The sequence below is a fragment of the Equus przewalskii genome, chromosome 17 (assembly GCF_037783145.1).
Source record: "Equus przewalskii isolate Varuska chromosome 17, EquPr2, whole genome shotgun sequence".
In the NCBI taxonomy this organism is placed as follows: domain Eukaryota; kingdom Metazoa; phylum Chordata; class Mammalia; order Perissodactyla; family Equidae; genus Equus; species Equus przewalskii.
The window spans coordinates 51,453,443-51,474,883 of record NC_091847.1 but is presented as its reverse complement, the minus strand read 5'-3'; the positions used below and the strand labels follow the sequence as shown (position 1 = coordinate 51,474,883).

Below are 21,441 nucleotides of genomic sequence, written 5' to 3'. Positions count from 1 at the left end.
TTGGGCCATCCTCTCATCTTCTGGCGCTGTATCTGACAATGCTCTGCTGCTGTTCCTGTGGTTTTCATGGCCAATTTTTTTTGGAAGTGGGTGGCCACATGCTTCTTCCTAGTCTGTCTTAGTCTGGAAGCTCTGCTGAAACCTGTCCACCATGGGTGACCCCGCTGATATTTCAAATACCAACGGCACAGCTTTCAGCATCACAGCAACACAGAGCCACCATAGTGTGACATCCAACAGACGGGTGGTGTGGTTCCCTGACTAGGAAAGCAACCTGGGCCATAGAGGTAAGAGTGCTGAATCTTAACCACTAGACCACCAGGGCTGGCTTAGAAGATGCTACATATGAAGACACCACAGATTCAGCAAAACCAGGAAGACATAGGACAGATTATTAGTTGTAGTAAGGACATATATTTAGTTATTGGTTTTTACCTTTCTCATTACAAAATAATGCATGCTTACTGAAAAGTATAAAAATTTTTAATCATACAAACCACTACTCAAAGATGGCTATGATTAGTATTTTGGAATATTAATATTAATCCCTTTTGTCTAAGTGTGGGTTTCTTTTAATTTTTACCTGAAGTGTGATTATACTCTAGATAATTTTGTATCCCCTCTTTTTACATAACACTAAATCATAAACAATTTCACATATTACTACGAATTCTTTATAACGATCATGTAAAAATTTCATTAACTGTATATAGCATAATGTAATGGTTCTCCTGTCATTGCACCTTTAAGTTGCTTTTAATAATTTGCTAGTATAAATATGTTTTGAATTTAGGCAAAAAAATTCCCCTTACCTGTCCATATTTAGGGTTATCTTCTCTGGGTCTATTCCCAGAAGCAGAATAGAAGCAGGTCACAGACTCAGGTTCCTACACATATTGACAAATTATGAGGCTTGCGTTGAAGACAACTTTGGATGGGATATTTTTTTCTGGATAAACTCTTGGAAAAAAATGATCTATCTTTGGCCTCTTGAATATACCCATTGGCTTTTGCATTACAACTAATAAATATTAACGTGGAACAAATTAATCAATTAAGACAAAAATTTCCAACAGGAAAATACAAATAGATTATCCTAGCTTTTAAATGCATGCTTTGCAAAATGCCCTAGGCCCTTAATTTAATAGCATAGTAACTCCCAGTTGGGAAAGGTAAAATAATTACCGGGGAAAAAAAGTGCTTTGTCCTACACTTTGAATTGAAAATCACGCACCAAATTGATTTTTGTACTGTCTCCTCATGTGGGTGTATTTGTCTGTATTGACTGGAAATTTTAAAAGATTTTTTTTTTGTCTCAAACAATCCAGTAGGCTAAAGCTATAATAAACACAATTTTAGTACCAATACAGAAGAACACAGAAACGATTTTGCTAACCTTTAAGGACTCAGGAACCTAAGAGCAGCACTATATTAGATCTATGTTATGCAAATTCCTGGAATAGCAAAACCTATTAATGTTTTCAAGAAACCTTTTGAGCCTTTACAAAGCTCATCAAAGCAAAACTGATCAAAGTCCTGAAAGGCATATTATATAAAATAGGAACACAAAGCAGAAAAGTAGCATACTACATCAAGACACCAACTTCATTTCACATCTGGCTCATAAACCAGGTTCCCTAAATACAGTCTTCTTTTTTTTCAATCATCAAGTTGCACTAGTGCAGATGATGGTTTCAATTCGATATGCCAACTGTGTACCTAAAAGGGCCAAAGAAATAAGTAGTGTGATATATAAAATTTTAAAAATTTGATTACACTCATATTTTTCTTCCTTCCCCTTTCTGTATTTTTCTAATTTTCTTGAGTGTACATAAGAAGAAAAACCCATATTTTAAAGCCTTACTATTACCGGAGAAATAATAAGCCAAAGGAGGCTTAAGCATACTTTAGAAACTTGGCATTTCTGCCTCAGGGTCGCAGTTTTTTTATTCAAAGTAATTTGAAAGGCTTTAGAGATACCTGAAACATCTGGAAGTACAATGAGAAGGAATCAAATGTTATTGTGCTCTTTTATTGACTAGAAACTTAAACTGTGGACATAAATTTTTTGAAGTAAGATGGGGATTATAGCTCACCCTGAGGACAGATTTTTCACATCTCTTTGAGAAAGGAGAAATGTTTGGCTGCAGATAACTAAGCTACCACAGTCCTTTGATTAAGGTTTCAGGCAGACTGGGGTTAATCACAAGACTTGGTGATTAACAGGCTGTTTTCAGAGAAATCACCGAGTATCTCCTTCCCATCTGCTTCCGTTTCAGGAGGCTCCAGATTGTGGAAGGGTTGGGTTTTACAGCCACGAAACAGAAACAGCCTAAGTGTGGGAAGGTAGTCACGACTTGATGTGGTGGTGATGGAGGCCGGCTCTGGGCACCCGCCCACGACATTAAGAGAGGACTCACTGCTTACTTGTTTGCTTGTCTCTACCCGTCCCTGGCATTGGCAATGCCACACATCCCTGCTTTGTGCAGCTGAAAATGAAAGAAATGGTGGGCTGCATTTTCAGGTAAATCTCTTTTCCAAATAAAGACTGAACTCTTCCTATGTTACTGTCCTACCCCTCAAACCTAAAAAAATTTTTGAGAACTGAAAGTTTCATTCTTTTTACACAAATGGGGCTCCTTCCAGGAGGCAGATGAGGGACTTAGAATAGTCAATACAATACAGAAGAACAAAGTTGGAGGAGACACACTACTCAATTTTAAGACTTACTTTGAAACCATAGTAATTAAGACAGTGGATTATTGGTGGAAGAATAAACACAAGGATGAATGGAACAGAACAGGGAGCCCAGAAATAGACCCATATAAATACAGTCAACTGATCTTTTACAAAGGAGCAAAGGCAATTCAATGGAACAAATATAATGTCTTTTCAACAAATGGAGCTGGAAAACTTAGATGCTCACATGCCAAAAACTTGGATGCTCATATGCTAAAAACAAACCTAAGCATAGATCATATCCTCTCACAGAAACAACAATAAAACCCCTCAAAATGGATCACAGACCTAAATGTAAAAGCAAAATTATAAAACTTCTAGAAGAAAACATAGGAGAAAATCTAAATGATCTTTAGTTTGGTGATGAGTTCTTAGGTACAATACAAAAAGCATGATCCATGAAAGAAAAGATTAATATTGATCTTCACTGAAATTAAAAACTTCTATTCTGGGAAGGACAGTGTTAAGAAGATGAAATACAAGCGACAGACCAGCAGAAAATATTTACAAAACACACATCTGATAAAGGATTTGTATCCAAAATATACAAAGATGCCTTAAAACAATAAGAAAACAACCCAATTAAAAAGTGGGCAAAAGATCTTAACAGATGCTTCCACAAAGAAGATATACAGATGGCAAATAGCATGTGGAAAGATGTTCAACATCATTTGTCAGTTGGGTAATGAAAATCAAAACAAGAATGAGGTACCACTACATTAAAATAGCTAAAATCCAAAAAACGGACAATACCAACTGCTGGTGAAGATGCAAAACAAAGTAACATTCCTTGCAGGCAGGGATGCAAAATGCATGTATGGCTACTTTGGAGGAAAGCTTGGCAGTTTCTTACAAAGCTAAACATAGTCTTACCATACAATCCAGCAACTGTATTCCCAAGTATTTGCCCCACTGATTTGAAAACTTATGTCCACAGGAAAATCTATCCATGAATGTTTATAACAGTTTTATTTATAATTGCCAAGAAATGTAAGCAACCAAGATGTCCTTCAATAGGAGAATGAATAAACAAACTGGGTTCATCTATACAATGGAATATTATTCAGCGATAAAAGGAATAAACTATCAAGCCATGCAAGAACACTGAACCTTAAACATATATTGCTAAGCGAAAGAGGCCAGTCTGAAAAGGTTACATACTGTATCATGCCATGTACATGACATTCTGAAAAAGGTGAACTTATAGAGAGAATAAACAAATTAGCGGTTGCCAAGGCTTTGGATATGGAGGAGGGATCGACAGGTGAAGCACAGAAAATTTTTTAGGGCAGTGAAACTGCAAAGGCAGATATGTGACACCGCCTCTGTCAAAATCCATAGACACTTTACAGCACAAGGAGTGAAACAAAAGATGCAGATTAAAAAAAATCCTTCAGGAGGTTAGAGATCTCAGGATGGAACGCAGACTGTGACAAAAGAATTTGATATAATACAAATTTATGAAATAACCTCACTGAAGGGAGTGGGGCAAGGGAGGTGGGGAAGATGCTGACAAATAATTTTGGAAATGAGTGGAGTATGTAAGACTAAAGGCAAAAACACTTGTACAGAACACTGTATTCTATGTTATCTTGATAAAGCTTGTTTCACATGGAGGTACAGGCAATCGGTCTTAAACCACTATACATATATACTTGAATTAGACACTTAAATAAATAGATGGCAGATGGTGTGAGTCAAATTTCTCACTGTTGGAGGGGGAAGTTACAGACAAGCAAGGAGAAAAAGCTAGAACAATCCATGTGGTAATAGATAAGTTAGAAAAATCAGTATGAACTCAGACTTTGCTAAATATAGATACAGATACTGTATCTATATTTATAGACATGTATATATGCATGGAGTAGTACACCCACATATATTTTCTTGCTCTCTCAGCTAAAAGGGCTTAGAAGCAATGACGTCCCAGTACCAACAAACACACCTACCGTCTAGATCTTGGTTTCTAGTATCATTCTTCAATAAAAGGAGCCAAGGATCCTTGGCAAAATGGTGGTTGCTAAGACGGGGGCAGGGAATATACAAGCATCTAGTTGGGTCAGAAAGTAAGGAAGTGTCCAGAAACACAAAACAAAATACAATGATGGGAGTATGTCAAAGAAACACAGGAGTCAACTGAAAGAGCGCCGAATGTCCAAAGCTGGAAGAATTTGAGCAAGAAAATAAATACAGTAGCACTGGATTATAACCCAAGGTATAAAATGAATACCCATGAGTCCATACTGATAAAAATAACTGACTGAATAAATAAATAAACAAATGTAGGAGAAGAGGCAAATCTCCCATGCAGAAGAATCCCAAATAATTTCTGTAGATAGATGTTTGTTATCAAGAGGTGGGGCATAACTCCCTACGGAAGCGTGGGCAGTGCGTAGTGACTTCCTCCCAAAGAGTCCAGAATGGAAAGGGGGATGCAGGAGAGTGACTTCACAGCGGAGAAACTTGGCCAGTACTACCTTAACCAGGTAGTGAGGGTCAACATCAACAAGGATAAGTCATACTGATAGTATGTATTCTTAACATGAGGTGATGAAAACGGTACTTTACCTCTGTGATCGTTCCCCCAAAAACCCATAATCAGAGTCTAACCTTGAAAAAAAATCAGAAAAATCCCAATTGAGGGACATTCTCCAAAATACCTGACCAGTATCCCTCAAATCTGTCAAAGTCATCAACAACAAGGAAAGTCTGCGAAACCAGAACAGCCAAAAGGAGCCCAAGGAGACATGCCGGCTAAATGTAAAGCGGTGTGCCAGGTAGGATCCCAGAACAGGAAAAGGAGACTGCATGAACACAAAGGAAATCTGGGTAAACAATGGACTGTAGCCAATGACGAAGTATCAATATTGGTCCATGAAAAAATGCTGAAAGATAAAAACTGTCAACCCGTAATTCTCTATCCAGTGAAAATATCCTTTAGGAATGAAGGTAAAATAAGGACATCTCAGATGAAGGAAAATTTAGGAGAATTTATAGCCAGGAGACCTGTTCTACAAGAATGTCTAAAGGAAGTTCTTCAGACAGGAGGGAAGTGATAGCAGGAGGAAACAGAACATCAGAAATGAAGGAAGAACAGCAACGCAACCAAAAATAATTACAGAGATGGGGAGGGGATGGTGCGAACCGAACTCTGACAAGATAGAGGCGGCTGTTTGAAAAAGAATTATCACAGAGGAAATTCATTCTCCAATATGGTTGAGATAACATTAAATAATTTTAAAAAGCCCTTTAAAAAAAACAACTGAAAAAAGTAGGCTATGAAACTATATATATAGTGTGAACTAAATTTTGTTTCTATATGTATATTTGTTTTTATATGTTAAATATAGAAATACATAGAGCCCTGGGTGGTGGCATTCATGGGAGATTTTTAAAAATACTTTTATGTTTCCAAATATTCAACATAAGCACCATTACATTTATGATCAGTAAAAGATAACCAATATTTAAAAAAATCTACTGTCTTGCTAGACTTTGTTTTAGACTCTTGGCATAAACATTTCCTTTTGGGCACACAATATAAACTTCAATGACTCATCTGAATGTAAATTTGGCTCATAGAGTTTAAAGACTTAGAATCAAATAGACTTTTAAAAAAGAATTCCTGTAATATTCTAGGACAAATAGGATTGTTTATGTCATCTACTGGTTCAGAACCCACATCGAAGTAGCTCAAAAGACTTAACAAGATAAAATCCTGTTAATTTCCACATCATACATGTTAAGAAGACAGTGAAAAAGAAATTATGATTCTGACTGAATGGAACGCATGGAATTTCTAAAGCACAATGCTTACAGCAATCAAAGCTATTGCAAAATGTGATGTCAACATTATTCTCATAAGTGCTTCTGTCCTATTTCTTCATAAACAAGGGATGAAGGCTAACCCCAAATGAGGTATTGATTGCGTTATGATGTTATCTGAGTACAACAAGAGTACAGGGACTGATTTTTTTAGCAGTCAGCTGAAAGCACCTCACGGCAGAGGAGTTGTAAACAGCTGGTATTTCCTGTTCCCTCTTCTCCTGGGCACAGACTTTCTCCCCATCTTCAGAGCTGAGCCCACAGTGGTATCTCACCCACACTGGCCAGAGTTGGGGTGGAAGGGCCTCATGACACACGCTAGATCAGTCAGTGTCCTTCCCACGGGTTTTCTAGCTGTAGCTGCTGGGGAAGAACCAGGGACTGTTGGCCGCCATGTTTCCAGGCTTGGGGAGAAGTAGAGCCCTTGGCTTCTATTAGCTGAAGGCCAGCTCCACACTGGCTCTTCCTGTGGACTGGGGATGTGAGTTCTCAACTTCCTCTCCCGTTTTCTTCTATGGTGGTTTGATGTGGGTTTCTGCCGCCTGTAACTTACATAGTCCTGAGTTACACAGTAACTTCGTGACTCTGCATTCTTGAGAAGAGGGACAATGTTTAGGGGGGTGTGAATAATGAAACATTCCTTTCTCAGAAATCCTTTGGGTTCAAATGCCGTTGCTCTTGTAATGTGTGAGGTATTTTGGCATTTAACTCCTATCTCTCTCAGTTTCACACTCTGATACAATTATCTGTTTACCCAGCTCTCTCCTAGGCTGTTTAGGCTATTAGGCTGTTTGCTCTTTGAAGTCAAGAATTAGTTTGATTGAACTTTGTATCTCCAGAGCCAACTGCCTGCATGACACACAGTAGGCACTTAATGTTAGTTGATTTAAAAAGAATTAAACAAAATATGATCATTTTTCTTCCTTTACTTCTTCAAACTTTATTAATTGGAAATTTGTAGCTAGGATGTGAAAATTAATTTATTTAAGAATAAGGGGTTTGTTAATCCATTTAGTAGTATAGGAAACTATAAAGAGAATGATTAAACTAATTAAGAAAACAAATTGTTTCATGCAGGCCATAGCCATTTAAAATCACTGATTCATACAAAAATAATTTGTGGGCTAAGTTACAAATAATATCCCTCTACCTATTCATTAAATTAGGTCCCTGAGGATGTCTATTAAGCAGCACTTTGTTAGTTTGATTCATTTACTATTTGTGCTTGAAATATTCTATAAATCAAGTTTTTATTAATTCAAAAGGTGATACTTGCAGTTATATACAGAGTTTACTCACAAACATAAATTCTCTTAAAATCTACAAAATAAACGGAGGAGGGAAGACAAATCTAATCAAACTCTTGCTAATTCTTGTCTCATTTTTATTTCTTTCAGACACATTCTAATTTTATTCATGCCTCAGGTGCACACTACTCAGTATAAATACCCAACATCCAATCTATTACTACTCTCTACTGTTTATTATCATTAACAATGGACTGGAGAGGTACAAAAATCCAATCACACTTCATTCCTGGATACTCACTAGCACAGTGACCTTCAAACTAGGTCTCCAAACTCACTTTATCCTCAGCCTTCCGTCCTTATTTGTTGGTAACTGCGTCCTTCCACATGGTCAGGTAAAAACCCTAAAGACTCTTTCTCATCCTATAGTTATCCACAGGAAATCCTATGACCTCTATGTTCAAAATCCATCCAGAATGCAACACTTCCCACCACCTCGACTGCAACTATACCGTCTTCTTTATCTCTCCGTGAGATGCTACCCTATCGGCATAGGAGTCAAAGAATTTAGCGACATTGCCATTTAAAATTATTTCCATTCCCACCTGCTCAGCTATATGAATGAGCTTTCCCAGCACTTACATATACAATAACCAAAAAAAGGAAAAGAATTGATTTTAAACTCTTGTTGCATCTAGATAACGAATTCATTTTTAAAAAGCACCGAACTCACTCAATGATGCACTTCCAATAAAAATTTACTTTAATATTTAATAATCATTTGTGAAAATCTATAAAATATTTATTTTTGTTTTGACAACTGTATACAACTCACTGTCATAACTCACTCTAGAAGAAGAATTTTAATAGATACTTATACTCACAAGAAATTTTTAAACACTAAGATTTAAATTTATATATTTATTTTTGATATATGCAAATATAAGAAAGTGATTAATAAGAGAATTTCAATCATAAAAATAAATTACAACATGGAAGTTCCATATTAACCCAAGAGCTCACATTTGGACAGTTAACATGAAGGAAAATCATCTTCTATTTTCTTGAAAACACTGTTATACTTGGGTCTTTGTTACTGTAGCTGAATCTATATGTTGACTAATACATTGACACAATTAAAAAGTAATCAGGCCTGGAAAAAAAGTCACTACGATAGGATAAAATTCAATGGAGGATATAGAATGGGAATATGATCCAAAGGAGAAAAAGAGATAATATAACAGTGCAGCTGTTACAGAAAAGCTTGTTCAGATATTTTTTAAATGGTAACAAATTGTTTCCCACAATGCCTACCTCTGGTTTAATACACAGGAAGCATTCTATAAAAACTTACTAATTAATAGACTCGTGTCTGGGGAAGTCTGTTTGACCTAGAGGACTCGAACTAAATATCTTTTTATGGACTTGCAGATCAGATACCCCGTCACTTAGGAAAGGCAAATATCAATGAATTATTAGATTGGAAGACATGTGAATGCATGAGTTGGCTAGTTTGGCTAATTTGGATGTCCCCAAGTACAGGCATATTACAAATAAAATAACATTTACTATTAATATTTCACTTTCATCCAAACGTTTTGTGCCATGTAACTAAAATTTCAGCTTTAACATCAGACACGCAGAAACACCGGAATGGCCACCAGAGGGAGCCCAAGTGTTTTTCTGAATGCACCAGATAGCAAAGAGAAAAAAGAAGAAAACACACACAAAATAAAAAATTGGAGAAGTGGGGGACAGGGCGGGAGAGATCATTATCTATTTCAGTCACTTAAAAGTATATCTTGTTGAATGACAGAACCATTTTTGCATTTATATTACAAATTCCTTTACTAGGCAGCTGTACACTGCAATGCTTTGACACTTTTAAGAGGAGAATTGGGTAAACATAATGCTAAAAAATCTCACATACCCTAAAAGTAGAAGATCCAGGGTGGACGGCTGTGATAACATCCATGATTCTCTTCTGGGTCCCAAACAAGCCAGGCGCCTTGTCCAGCTTATCTTCATGGTCCTACTCTTACTTCCTGGTCCATCTTTGCAGTTAACTTTGGGTGTGGTTTCCTCACTTTGTTTGGGATCAAGCTATCAAATTACAGCACCGAGTGAGCACTTGGTGTGACTGGGGAATTTTTCATTCTCCTGGCTGAGCCAAATTACATGGACATGAAGATGAATGACTTTCCTTTTGGCATCCTGAGGTCTTCCCAGAACTGAGAACTGGACTGAGTCCTAACAGGATGCAAGAGGACCTCTATAAGGCTTCCCAGACCCAATCTCCACATAAACCAGAACCCAGGGGCCAACCTCAGGGATCCCCCTAGGCCAGAAAAATGTCCTGTAGCTGAGGAGGCTACAGACAAGAGGGTGATCTTATTTAGAATTAAGCTCCAGGGAAGCTTAATATAATATTTAAATTTGAAAGCAGTATCAAGTTTTGGAATTTTCCACATGCTTTATCTTATTTGATCTCCCAACCATCCTTTAGTTGTAGTACGTCAGGGATCACCATTTTATGGAGGAGGAAACTGAAGCTTGTGGAGCTAAGCGACTTGTTCAGTGTCACTGGCTATTAAGCGTCAGGGAGAAACTGACGCACTTCTGGGGACATTGACTATAACAATGAATGAGTATTGAATTCAGTCATACTAATGTCTTCTGAGAAAGAAAAGAAAACGATCGTCTTCCTTTTCTTTCAAATTACAAGTAAGTGAAAGCATGACAGAAGTGAATTTAATGACTTAGCACTGTTTTACCCAGTACTTTCATGGTATGTTTTCCTAAGTTTCCTTTTCATGTCCAGATGGCGTCAATTTATCATGTATGCAAATATTAGCACAAACAAATGAAATCCCACAAGGTTAGGGCCTCCGCTGAATGCTACTAGATTTAACATGTTTATTAATATCTTGAATATGGAATCAAAAGCATTCCTACTAAATTTGACACTGACGCTTAATTGGGTGAGGGTGGCTGCCACTCAGGACTGGAAGAAAATTTAAAATGACCTTGACAAACGGAAAAGGAAAAAGGTCAAAATTCGATAGAAAGTTTTGCAGAGTGATTCATTTAAGAGAAGAGGGAAAAAAAAAAACAAAGGAGAAGAACAGAGATGAGGGAGCACTGGCTGGGCAATGACAGCAGAAAAGGAGCTGGAGATCAGAGAGAACGATTGGTTCAAAGGCATCAGCAATCTAGATCTGTCATTTTTAAAAAGAAAGCACAATATTGGGAGGCACAAATAGGGAGAAACTCAAGCTAATTCCTCATCAACATTCAAAATAGATCAGGCTTTAGGGAAAATAAAAAATGGTGTTTTGTTGGGACCCTGAAATGCCTGAAGCTTGGAAGCTAGATTTTGATAACTCTGAAAGGAATCCCAGATAGTGGAATGCTGAAAATAAAAGTTTTTTATTTTAGATCTGGTGAAATTAGCCTCAAAAGAGAAGGCTCTGGTGCTCTGTTGCTTCGTGCATGCAGTGCTCCCGGCCTGGAATCTCCTTTCCCTTCCACCTGGGTGACAGTCCTTTCCATCAAGAGTGCACGCAGGCACTTCCTCCTCTGAGGCCTGCCCTGAGACCCCACTTCTCCCCAAGGAGAACTGCACCGTGCCCTCACAGTCTCCTGATAGTGCGTACTGGGTGCCAGCACGGGGAACTACCTGGCAGGCGCCATCTCATTAATCCTCCTGGAAGCCCCCTGGGGTAAGACACGACCATCATTCCCACTCTGCAGATAAAGAAACAGAGGACTAAGCAGGCTAACCAATTGTCCATCTTCACATGGTTAGTAAGTGGCAGAGCTGGCCCTTAACTCAAGTCTGACGAGCTCCTAAGCCCATGTCCTCACACTACGCTCTCCTGATCACTTGTGCCCAGGATACTTCATGGTACATACGTGTTCACATGTCTGCCTCCATCCTGGGACCACATCTCCCTGAAGCAACCATGCTTTTTTTATTTTCGTAGCCCCACATGAGGCCTGAGATCAATCAATATATATGCATTAAATTAAAGGTTTTCAAGCAAATAGATGGCATACTCTATGGGTATTTCTGAATCATTCTTTGACTGAAGGAAAATAGAAAAAAAAAACTAAGTTGAGTGAAGAGAATTTAAACATTTATAAAAACTGGCAATAAGAATTCTGAACACATATTACTAAAGGTGATTTTACAATTTCCTTTTCTGGAAATTTTAAAGAATGAAAACAGTTAAATATATATTTATCTATCCAGGCATATGTTTGCGTCTATATATGTATGTATGTGTATGTGTGTGTATATGGGCATCTATCTATCTATCCATATTCAATGTAATTGTACCTATAGACAAAGAGAATGACTACAGAATGTTTTACTACCTATGGACTCAGGGAAGCCTGTCTGACACAGAATTCTTATTAGAAAAGAACCCAAATTCTAAATGACATGTAATCACTAGATTAATTTACCCAATCTGAGAACACCACAATTTTCTCTCCTAAACATAAGACATATTTTGCAAATAATTTGGTTTCAATTTCTCAAAACAAGAACAATAAAAATTCAAATACAGTCATGCATTGCTTAACAACGGGGATACATTCTAGAAAATACGTCGTTAGGCGATTCCATCGTTGTGTGAACATCATAGAGTGTACTTACACAAACCTAGATGGTACAGCCTCCTACACACCTAGGCTATATGGTACTCATCCTATGGCTCCACCAGTATCTATGCAATCTGTGTTTGACTGAAATGTCATTATGTGGCACGTGACTGGACATGACCCATAGATGACACTGTATATTTTAGCCTCATAGTCAGTTGAGATAACGTGCTAGCAGCCCAGAGTTGCTGGTGATGAACAGAACTGCCTGCAGCAGAGGAAAAAATATTTCTGAAGACAGCAATACAGCTTTGGAACCAGCATTAGAGTATAGTACGGTACCTTATTATCAACATGACTTTATGTTCCTTGCCCCTGCTAATTGAGGAACTAATTCTCAGCAGCAGAGCGGATAAGGAGCACCCTCACCTCAAGGCTGTGCCATTTTTTTAAAGTGAGACCAAGGAGAAGCTGTTGGCTGGAGAGATTGTGGAATCTGGTTTCTTTCATTATTATTATTTTTAGCCATTTAACACTACCCAGGTTCTCTGTGATATCTTGCCCAAGTCAAATTCTGATTACAGGAGAGATTGAGAGAACAAATTCAAAGCAGGGTTAGATGGTACAACTCAGTGGCAAGCCTAGAAAACCATCAGCACGGCAGCAAAATTAAAAAGTTCAATTCCGTAAAAGAAAATTTTAAAATATAGAGAAACCAAAATCAGAACACTGAAACCATCAGCAAATGTAATTCATAGTTATTATAAAAATAATTCTAACATATATTAATGAACCGCCACCCAAATACACCCCAATATGTGCCCTTTCACCAAGCAAACTCATGGCAAGCAGGTCCTGTGAACACTGCTGAGAACATTCAGAGGCAACAAACTCGTGGCCTTATTGCCAACAGATGGATCAACTTTTTAGACTCTTACCTGCATTTATTATTTACTGTTTAGATGAAGGACAACTACACATCATCTTAAAAATTCAATCAATATACCACTGCAGAAGCTAGAGAGAGACGGCACAGTCAGCTTTTATAACAGAGTAGAGGAACAGATGGAATACAAAGCAGAAAGAAATTCAACAAGGGTCTTCGACCCCATAAAATGCGTAACTCACAAACACAAAAACAAACATTTCTTGAGAGTCCTGAGAGCTGAAGTCGTCCTTGGCAGCTACGATACAAAGTCCCTGGTGTTTTCCAGGAGGTGGGGCAGAGTAAGCCTTGGCTCATGGAGCTCAACCTTCTAATAGGCCAGCAAAAGAAACGAGTGTTTACACACCACACAGCGCACCGATGGGGCAAGCAACACTGCGAAATCTAATCTTCCCTTGGGCGATAAACAATTTGTCCTTCAAAATCAAAATGAGTAGGCCCCAGATTTTCTGTCTTTAGCGTTTTGTTGGTTTGCTCTCCTGCACAGAGCTTGGCACCCTCACCAGTTCCATACGTTGTTTGAGGGTAGGGACAGCGCTAGTTACACCATTTCTCTCCCTAGAACAGAGGAACTGGCTGCCGGGGAAACCTGTGAACTCTGGCCAAGATGTCTTGATAAGTTCCCGATGCATATCAGTCATGTTTTAAAGCAAGATTTTAAAAACTGCGCCACAGAAAACTGCTGGTTTGAATTCAGTAGGTGTTCTAAAAGCTAGAGTTGAAAGGTTTTACACGGTTTCATGGGGTTGAGTTTCTTATATTTTAAGTTTGTGTCAGGATACACAATTTCTTTTTTCTTCCTCTGACCTAGAATCATAGTCAATCCATAACGGTAAAATAAGATGTCATCATTTAACTGGTGGAAAATATTCTAAGTTGTTTTCTCTAACTTTGAAAAAGAGCAACAGTAGAGATAAGTTATTATATTCCCTAAAACGTCCTAAAATTCCTAACCTTTTGATCCTAATAGTTACTTGCTTACTATTATTCTGTTGCCTTCTCCTTAAAGAGAATTTCATGAACTGTGTAAATTATTTCTTCACCACTTGCCATTTCAAGCCTTTTGCCTTTATAATAATTTCTAAAGATTATTCTTTATATAAGTGACTCATGATTTTTAAAAGTTTGAGAAACTCCTATTTTATGTAATCTTCTTAAAATGAGCTCTACCAAATAGTTTTATAAGACCCACAAGTTCGCTTGTTATTAATCACCAGGATCAGTTCTTCTAGTGTTTGGGAAATCTTTGAGCTCTGAATTGATGGCATTTTATAATGGGAAAGTAGTCTTCCATATTCACCAAGAAGCATGCTAATCACACTATCAATACAACATATTCTCAATACTGTAACTGCCTAAAAAATGGGGACCCCAAATGATCCTTTTAGAAACATATGTTTGTAAATCAGAAAATGGGATTATTTTGTAATATCTTCCTGAGTCTATTTTCTGGCTCTTTCAACACTGAGGAAGAAAAGTAGAAACTTGTAAAACTATAAAACCCTATAGCAGTTGCCTCTCAAAGGGATGGAGCACAGTAAGTAACAAAATCTACATAAGTAGCAAAAAATTATAGACCATCTCATTTCTTCAAAGGGCAACTGTAAGATTCAACTCTAAAGCTTTCTTGTAAATGTGATTTTTTAGCTTCTGCGTTAAACATGGTCAGTCAGATACTGCATATACAGAAGATGGAAAAAATACAAATTAAATAGATCAGAGAAGAATTTCTTTATAAACCAATAGCCCCCAACAATCACAACCCTACCAAAACAGTCGACTTGCTTTATTGGCTCCATGTCATTTTTCTAATATTTTAATCAATTATTTTATGGGTTCCAGTATCCTGTGTCACCAAAAGTTAAAGGATGTCCCTATCAATTACACTTAGTAGTAGAACAAATAATCCAGCAGGTTAACTGCCAGCCCACTTGTTTCTATGAAAGTGCAATTTATGAAAGGAAAGGTAAAGCTTGGTCTAGAAATAAAATGTAAGTGGTGAGGCAGCTAAAAACACCACTTACTGACGTCTGCATATTTGATTAAAAGTTAAACATGGCGATTCACAATATCACGAGTAGGAATGGAAAGAGAAAATATTCTTTCCACCAAGAATCTGTTTGGACACTGAAACAATAGTCGAAGTGCTTTTGTTTCAGTCCACAGGCATACCATTGCTATTTAAAACATACAGGGAATGTAATATTGCCCAGCATGTAGTTAAAGAAGGTAAAGGACAAAGGAAAGCATCATAAACAACTTGTCTCTTGTAAAGGAAAAATTTCAATTAACACCACTTTAAGGGTCTTAGGCTTCTTTTTATCTTCCTAGAGCTTCACCTCTAATCATGAATATCTTTCATCTCATTTGCTTTACTCTGACTGATGGCCTGGGAGCGCTTTCCTAACAGCACGTGGTGACATGACATCCACTCTATTTACTGATAGAGAAAAAGTGTGCTTTTCTGTTTGCTAGAGAATTTGACAAAGAATGGCTGAAATAAACACAAACAAGCATACACTATGACTAATATTGGGGAGACAGCCTGGCCAATGCCCTAAATCTTTCACTGCAACAGGCTGATAACAGCTCACTGTAGCTGACTTTCTGCAAACTTCAAATTGCTATTTTGTCATGAAGTGAGCCACATGGTGACAGCTGGTAGGCTCTCGGCTTAGAACGTTGTGTCTGTCGTCCCACTGCAGGGAGGTCCAACCTAAAGGTCACTGGGGGCCTAAGAAAGACAGAGCTTCCTTTGAAGCTTAGAATATTTTAGACCTCCTAGGGCTTGGCCATTCTGTGTGTGCTCTCCACATCGCTCACAGTCCCTTGATGAGGAAGCATCAGGCCCTTTTATCATCTGTGTTTGGCTAATGATCTGTGTACTATTTGTTGTAGTGTGCTTTGGGACATCCGTGTCCAAAATGGTGACAAGATCAGTTTGTCACTTTAGATACTAAAAGCTGTTACTTTTTTGACTCTCCATGAACCTGATTATCTACAGCTTTACTTAACACACAAAGATATTTTTTTAATAGCAAAAGGTCAATGAAAAGGTTCAGTGAGGAAAGGTATTTTAAAGAGAGTGACAAAAGGCAACAGGGTGCTTACTTTATAAAGGGTAGGACATTTTTCAGAGGGAGAAAAAAAGCTAGAAAATGATACAAGGCTTGAGAAAATAATAATTAGAATAATAGTCCTAACATTTACTGAGCTCTACTGTACTATACTTTCCCTAGATTATCTCATTCAATATTCACAATGGCCTTTTAAGGTAGTCACAAGTAACATTCACATTTTAAAGATGAGGCAAGGATGTTTAGAGAAGTCAGGTAGCTTGTGCGAGGCCCCACAGCTAGGAACTGAAATCCTTTGCTGAACTAAGCCCAGTAAAATGTGGGTGTGACATTTGAAGTGACATGGCTAGGTCTTGGACCCAAATTTGCAGCAGTACGGCAGTGGGCCAGAATTCCCAACTAGCCTTTTAAAACTAACATTGTAAAAACAAGAAGACCTAAAGAAAGATAGAGTCAGATCTCTGAGAAGGGATATAGAAGTCATCTGAATTTAATTAAGATGATACCTCTGCCCACAGACACAGGACCAAAAGCAGGGAAAGGAGCGGGTGACAATTCTGTGGCATTGCCACTTGGGTACAGCAATCAAGGAACACAATGACAGGGTGATACATCTGAGAGCCACCAGGCACCGCTTCACATGAATCACTACATGCTTCCACCATTAACCCTTCCATGTTACGTCTAAATTTGGATTCCAGTTAATATAATTAATATCACTATTATTAGCTGCATGCAAAGATGATGCCACTACATCAGTACTCTCCTTAGAATGCCGTTGGGCACTGGTTCTTAGTGAAAGGTTTGTCCTAAACCCTCTATTCCCTTACCTGTTGTCCCTAAACAATCATGCCAATTAACTATTTTTGGCTTCCAAAGAGAAATATTGACTTTAATGCACTTGGATACAATTCAGCAAATTCATCAACTGACCTTGAATTTCATATTTTGTATTCCTACTAAGGAAAAACAACTAATTTTCTATATGCTGTTAAACAAATGATTTATTCTACTGCCATGTATACATCATGGGAAAAAGAAAACTTAGCAATGTACTGTTTGCCCCTGGAATAATCTTTCCTCAGCCCAGTTAATATCAAGGACATGTGACAACGATGTCACAGCAATCAACCTTCTCCCCTTTATATTTCAAAGTGACTCACCGAAGATGCCAGAATAAGATTAGAAAAATATTTATTGCTCTGCTGAACGTGGATAAAGAAATTTCTTTGCTGATAGATTACCATGATTATTTTTTACCTTATGACAGTTTTTAGGAGCGAGGCAGAAAGAGGAGCTACTCACATTCTCCTTGTCAGGAATCCCTAGAAGAGGAAAAAGAGAGAGAGATCATGAATTGTAAGATCAACCTGCAAAATGGAACTGAAATCCTTCACTGAATCAAACCAAGTGAAATTTTGGTGTTTTCAATTTGTGTTCCCATGAAAACTTACATAATGCTACTTAGAAAAATAGCAGCATCTATCAAAATCTCTAACTCAAATAAAGCAACAAATCAGGAGCAGGGCTGTGTGCCAGGCAACAAAATATCACACTTGTTTTGCTTTTCTACCATATTCTTTACTTTCCCAGAGGTACAAATTCATCCCTAGTTCATTTACATCACATGAGCAACCAACTCCTCTGTCTTGGAGACCAGAACCCTCAGAATTTGGACACACACATCAACTCTTAAGTTGCACATACTGTATTTTTACCTTTTCAAATCACCTTGCACTTCTCCACGTGCAAGTTGCACAGAAAACTCACCAGAACACAACTTCCATTTGGGGCAAAGCAAACTCCTGCTGCCTCCAAGTCGGGTCTGAGCGTGGCAATGGCTATTTCCAGGGGTATCCCCGTTTTCTTAGTGAAAAAGTTACTCATTCATCCATTCACTCACTTGTTCATCCATTTACAAACATTTCATGAGCATCTACTACAGGCAGGCCCCAGTCCTTTGCATCTCCTTTGGGGCTGCTACTCTGACTGACATGGTAATAAGCCATACTGGGAGGTCCACAGCCCCAGCGGAGTTTAACGCCCCCAGTATAGGGGGCACAAGTGATCTTATATTGAGGAGACAGAAGCACAAGTGGTTTTTATGTGTAGCTTGCACCCAGCTTTGAACCACTGGGGCAGTGTGAGGTGGTTTGCAATGTAAAAATATATGCGTCCAAATTCTGAATAAACAGAACATCCTGTGTTTAATAAGGACTACACAGATCTACAATATTGGCATTAAAAGCACTGAGTGCCCATCCTAATAGGCAGCAATATAGTACACAGGAGGAGTAAGAATGGAAGAGACTATTTGGAAACATTCCCTAATTAAACTTCGACCTCCAAATTGGGATAGCAAGCACCAGGATATGAAAGCTCCGGCAGGAAGTAGGGGGATAGAGAGGGTTGCCACCTCAAACAGAGAGTATTAATGGGCATGTTTTCCATCACTTCCCAGGTCTGTCAGAAAGAGTAAGGGTGGATAATGTCAGCACTCTGAAACTCGTCTTGAATCCATCCATTCATCCATCCATCCATCCATCCATCCATTTATCTATCCATTCATCCATTCATCCATCCATCCATCTATCCATCCATTCATTCATCCATCCTCCCATCTATCCATCCATTTATCTACCCATTCATCCATCCATCTATCCATCCATCCATCCATCCATCCGTCCATCCATCTATCCGTCCATCCATCCATCGAGTCATCCATTTATTCAACAACCATTTGAATGGACTGGAGTTGATTAAATGAGGAGATACAGGGATGTAACAGGAGCTTACTTTTCTAGAAGGTTTAATAAGAAAAATACATAGTTGCACAAATCACTATACCGAAATGGCTGGAAATTAGGGTATCTGCAGAGAAATAATACTGAAAAGGTGATTTGGGGCCATCCAGGAACTTGAAAGTTGGGTTAAGGCATTAGCAATCTTGGAATTTCACCTTCCATGGCAGGCAATGGACAATCATTAAAAAGTGTTTTGAGCAACAGAGTGATATGATCAGGAAAAAAGAGGGAAGGTACTGTTCAAAATTAAAAAACATTTAAGACATAAAAACCAGATGCAACAGCATGGTCCTTGATTGAAGTTCAGTTTAAGCAATCAGGTACAAAGACATTCAGTTGGGGAAATCTGAATATGGACTGAGTAGTGGATGTTATTAAGGAAAATCCTACCAGTTATTAGGTGTGATAATGGTGGTGTTGTTTTGCATGGGAAAGTCTGTATTTTCAAAATATCTGCTTAAGTATTTGGGGTGAAATATGCATACATGATTAGAAGGAGGAAATATGGCAAAATATTAATATTAAAATACATATTGTTATTAATAATAAAGTCATATTTAAGTAGTAAAATTTTAATATTAATTAAATTGAAGTGATGAAAACAGTGGGTATTAACCATATCATTCTGTATGTTTGAAATTTTTCACAAGTAAAAAGTAGATTAAAAATGGTTCCGTGTAAGTCAGGTGTAGGGTAGACCAAGGGTGGGGTACTGAAGGTTCAGAGCCAGTTGAGCTATTTTTGCCCTCAGGTCAAGAATGTTGAGGCCCTCAGCCAGGTGGCTGCAGAGGAAACAGACAGGAAAGAATACGAACACCATGAAGGAAGGAGGAAGGGATGGACAAGTGATTCACCTGGGCAGGTGGAGGTGAGAGAAAGGAGGACTCCAAAATGGTTGAGGTTTAGGGCCCGGTAGGGAGAAGAACAGTGGAGTTATCAACAGAAAGGCACTTTCAGGAGGAGGGGCCGGTTTGGGGACAATCAGGATGTGTTCCGTCACTGACATTTTGAACTTCAGACGCCAGCGGGACATCCAGGTGGAAAGAGAACCAGAAGACATTTGGAAAGCTAGGCTGCCCTTTGGAGGAATCAAACAGAACTATTGGTTCAGAGAGTAGGTGTATCAATGGCAAGAAAGGATGAAATGGTTGAGGGGAAAGTAGAGAGGAAAACAGCCAAGGCTGGACTCTTGGGTAATATCCGAACTTTTGGGTGAGAGGAAGAAGTACCTGTGAAAGAGACAAGAACACAAGTGGCCAGAGAGATAGGAGAAAACCAGGGTAATGCAGCAGAGCCCAGGAACCATGGGAGAATGGAGTCTGAACATGGACAGTCTTATTCAAAGTCAGAGAGAATGCGGAACGACTGAGTCTGGTTATTGGTTGATCACTGGAGACTATAGATGGTTCAAGTCAAGAGGTACGGGGCAGAAGCAGATGCTGAGGGGTTAAAGGGTGACGGGTGGTGAGGAAATAATAGCTGACATCATTTGAGTGCTTATTATATGCCTGGCACCCTTCTAAACACATGACATGTTTTGCTTCATTCAAGCAGCGCAACAATCCTGTGAGGAAACCGAGTCACAGAGAGACTAAGGGCCTTGCCAAAAGTCACAGCTAGGAGTCAGCACAGCTAGAATTTCAGCTCAGGTACTCTTCATGAGCCAGTCATCCCTAGATCAGCCAGAGGAGAGAAATCAAGAACAGGGAAGGAAAGGATAGGAAAGAAAGACCTGCCTTCCTTCCCTCCCTCCAGGACAGAAGAGAAACAGAGAGAGAGAGAGAGAGAGAGAGAGAGAGAGGAGAGGAAGGGAGGGAGAGAGAGAGAGAGAGAGAGAGAGAGAGAGAGAGAGAGAGTGTGAGCAGAGGCTGCAAAGAAATTGTGAACAGGAGCGAAGGAAGGTGAGGAAGCTCACCTAAGATCTAAGATCTTGGACAAGCATGGCAGAGGGTCACCTGTAGAGAGTGACAAATCTGGGAGAGTGGAATTCAAGGAGCTAGGAAGAGGATTTGCAGGGTGACCCATTGACTGCAGATGTCTGGAGTGGAAGTGCTGCTCGATCCATCACTGTGTCTAGTTGTCGAAGTGCTCCAGCTTCAAAAACACAGTCCTTGGAACCTTGTCATACATACACATACAAGAGCCAAAAACGGGACTCAGAGCTACAAGGTGCGCCTCCTAGGGACGGTAGTGAG

General features: G+C 38.7%; 1 protein-coding gene across 32 annotated transcripts in view; it reads right to left on the bottom strand.

Moving 5' to 3' along the window:
• Positions 1–21,441, bottom strand: part of RAPGEF4 (Rap guanine nucleotide exchange factor 4) — a 296,774-nt gene that overhangs the window by 110,307 nt on the left and 165,026 nt on the right. For 23 of the 32 annotated variants that reach the window (XM_070580180.1, XM_070580182.1, XM_070580210.1 and 20 more), the window contains one exon: positions 17,748–17,767. The exons of 5 other annotated variants lie outside the window; for them this stretch is intronic. In XM_070580180.1, the coding sequence (XP_070436281.1) occupies positions 17,748–17,767 (20 nt within the window). Of the gene's footprint in view, positions 1–9,741; positions 13,621–17,747; positions 17,768–21,441 lie in introns of those variants that run through there. 4 more of the 32 variants (XM_070580192.1, XM_070580206.1, XM_070580209.1 and 1 more) reach the window with 3 other exon arrangements.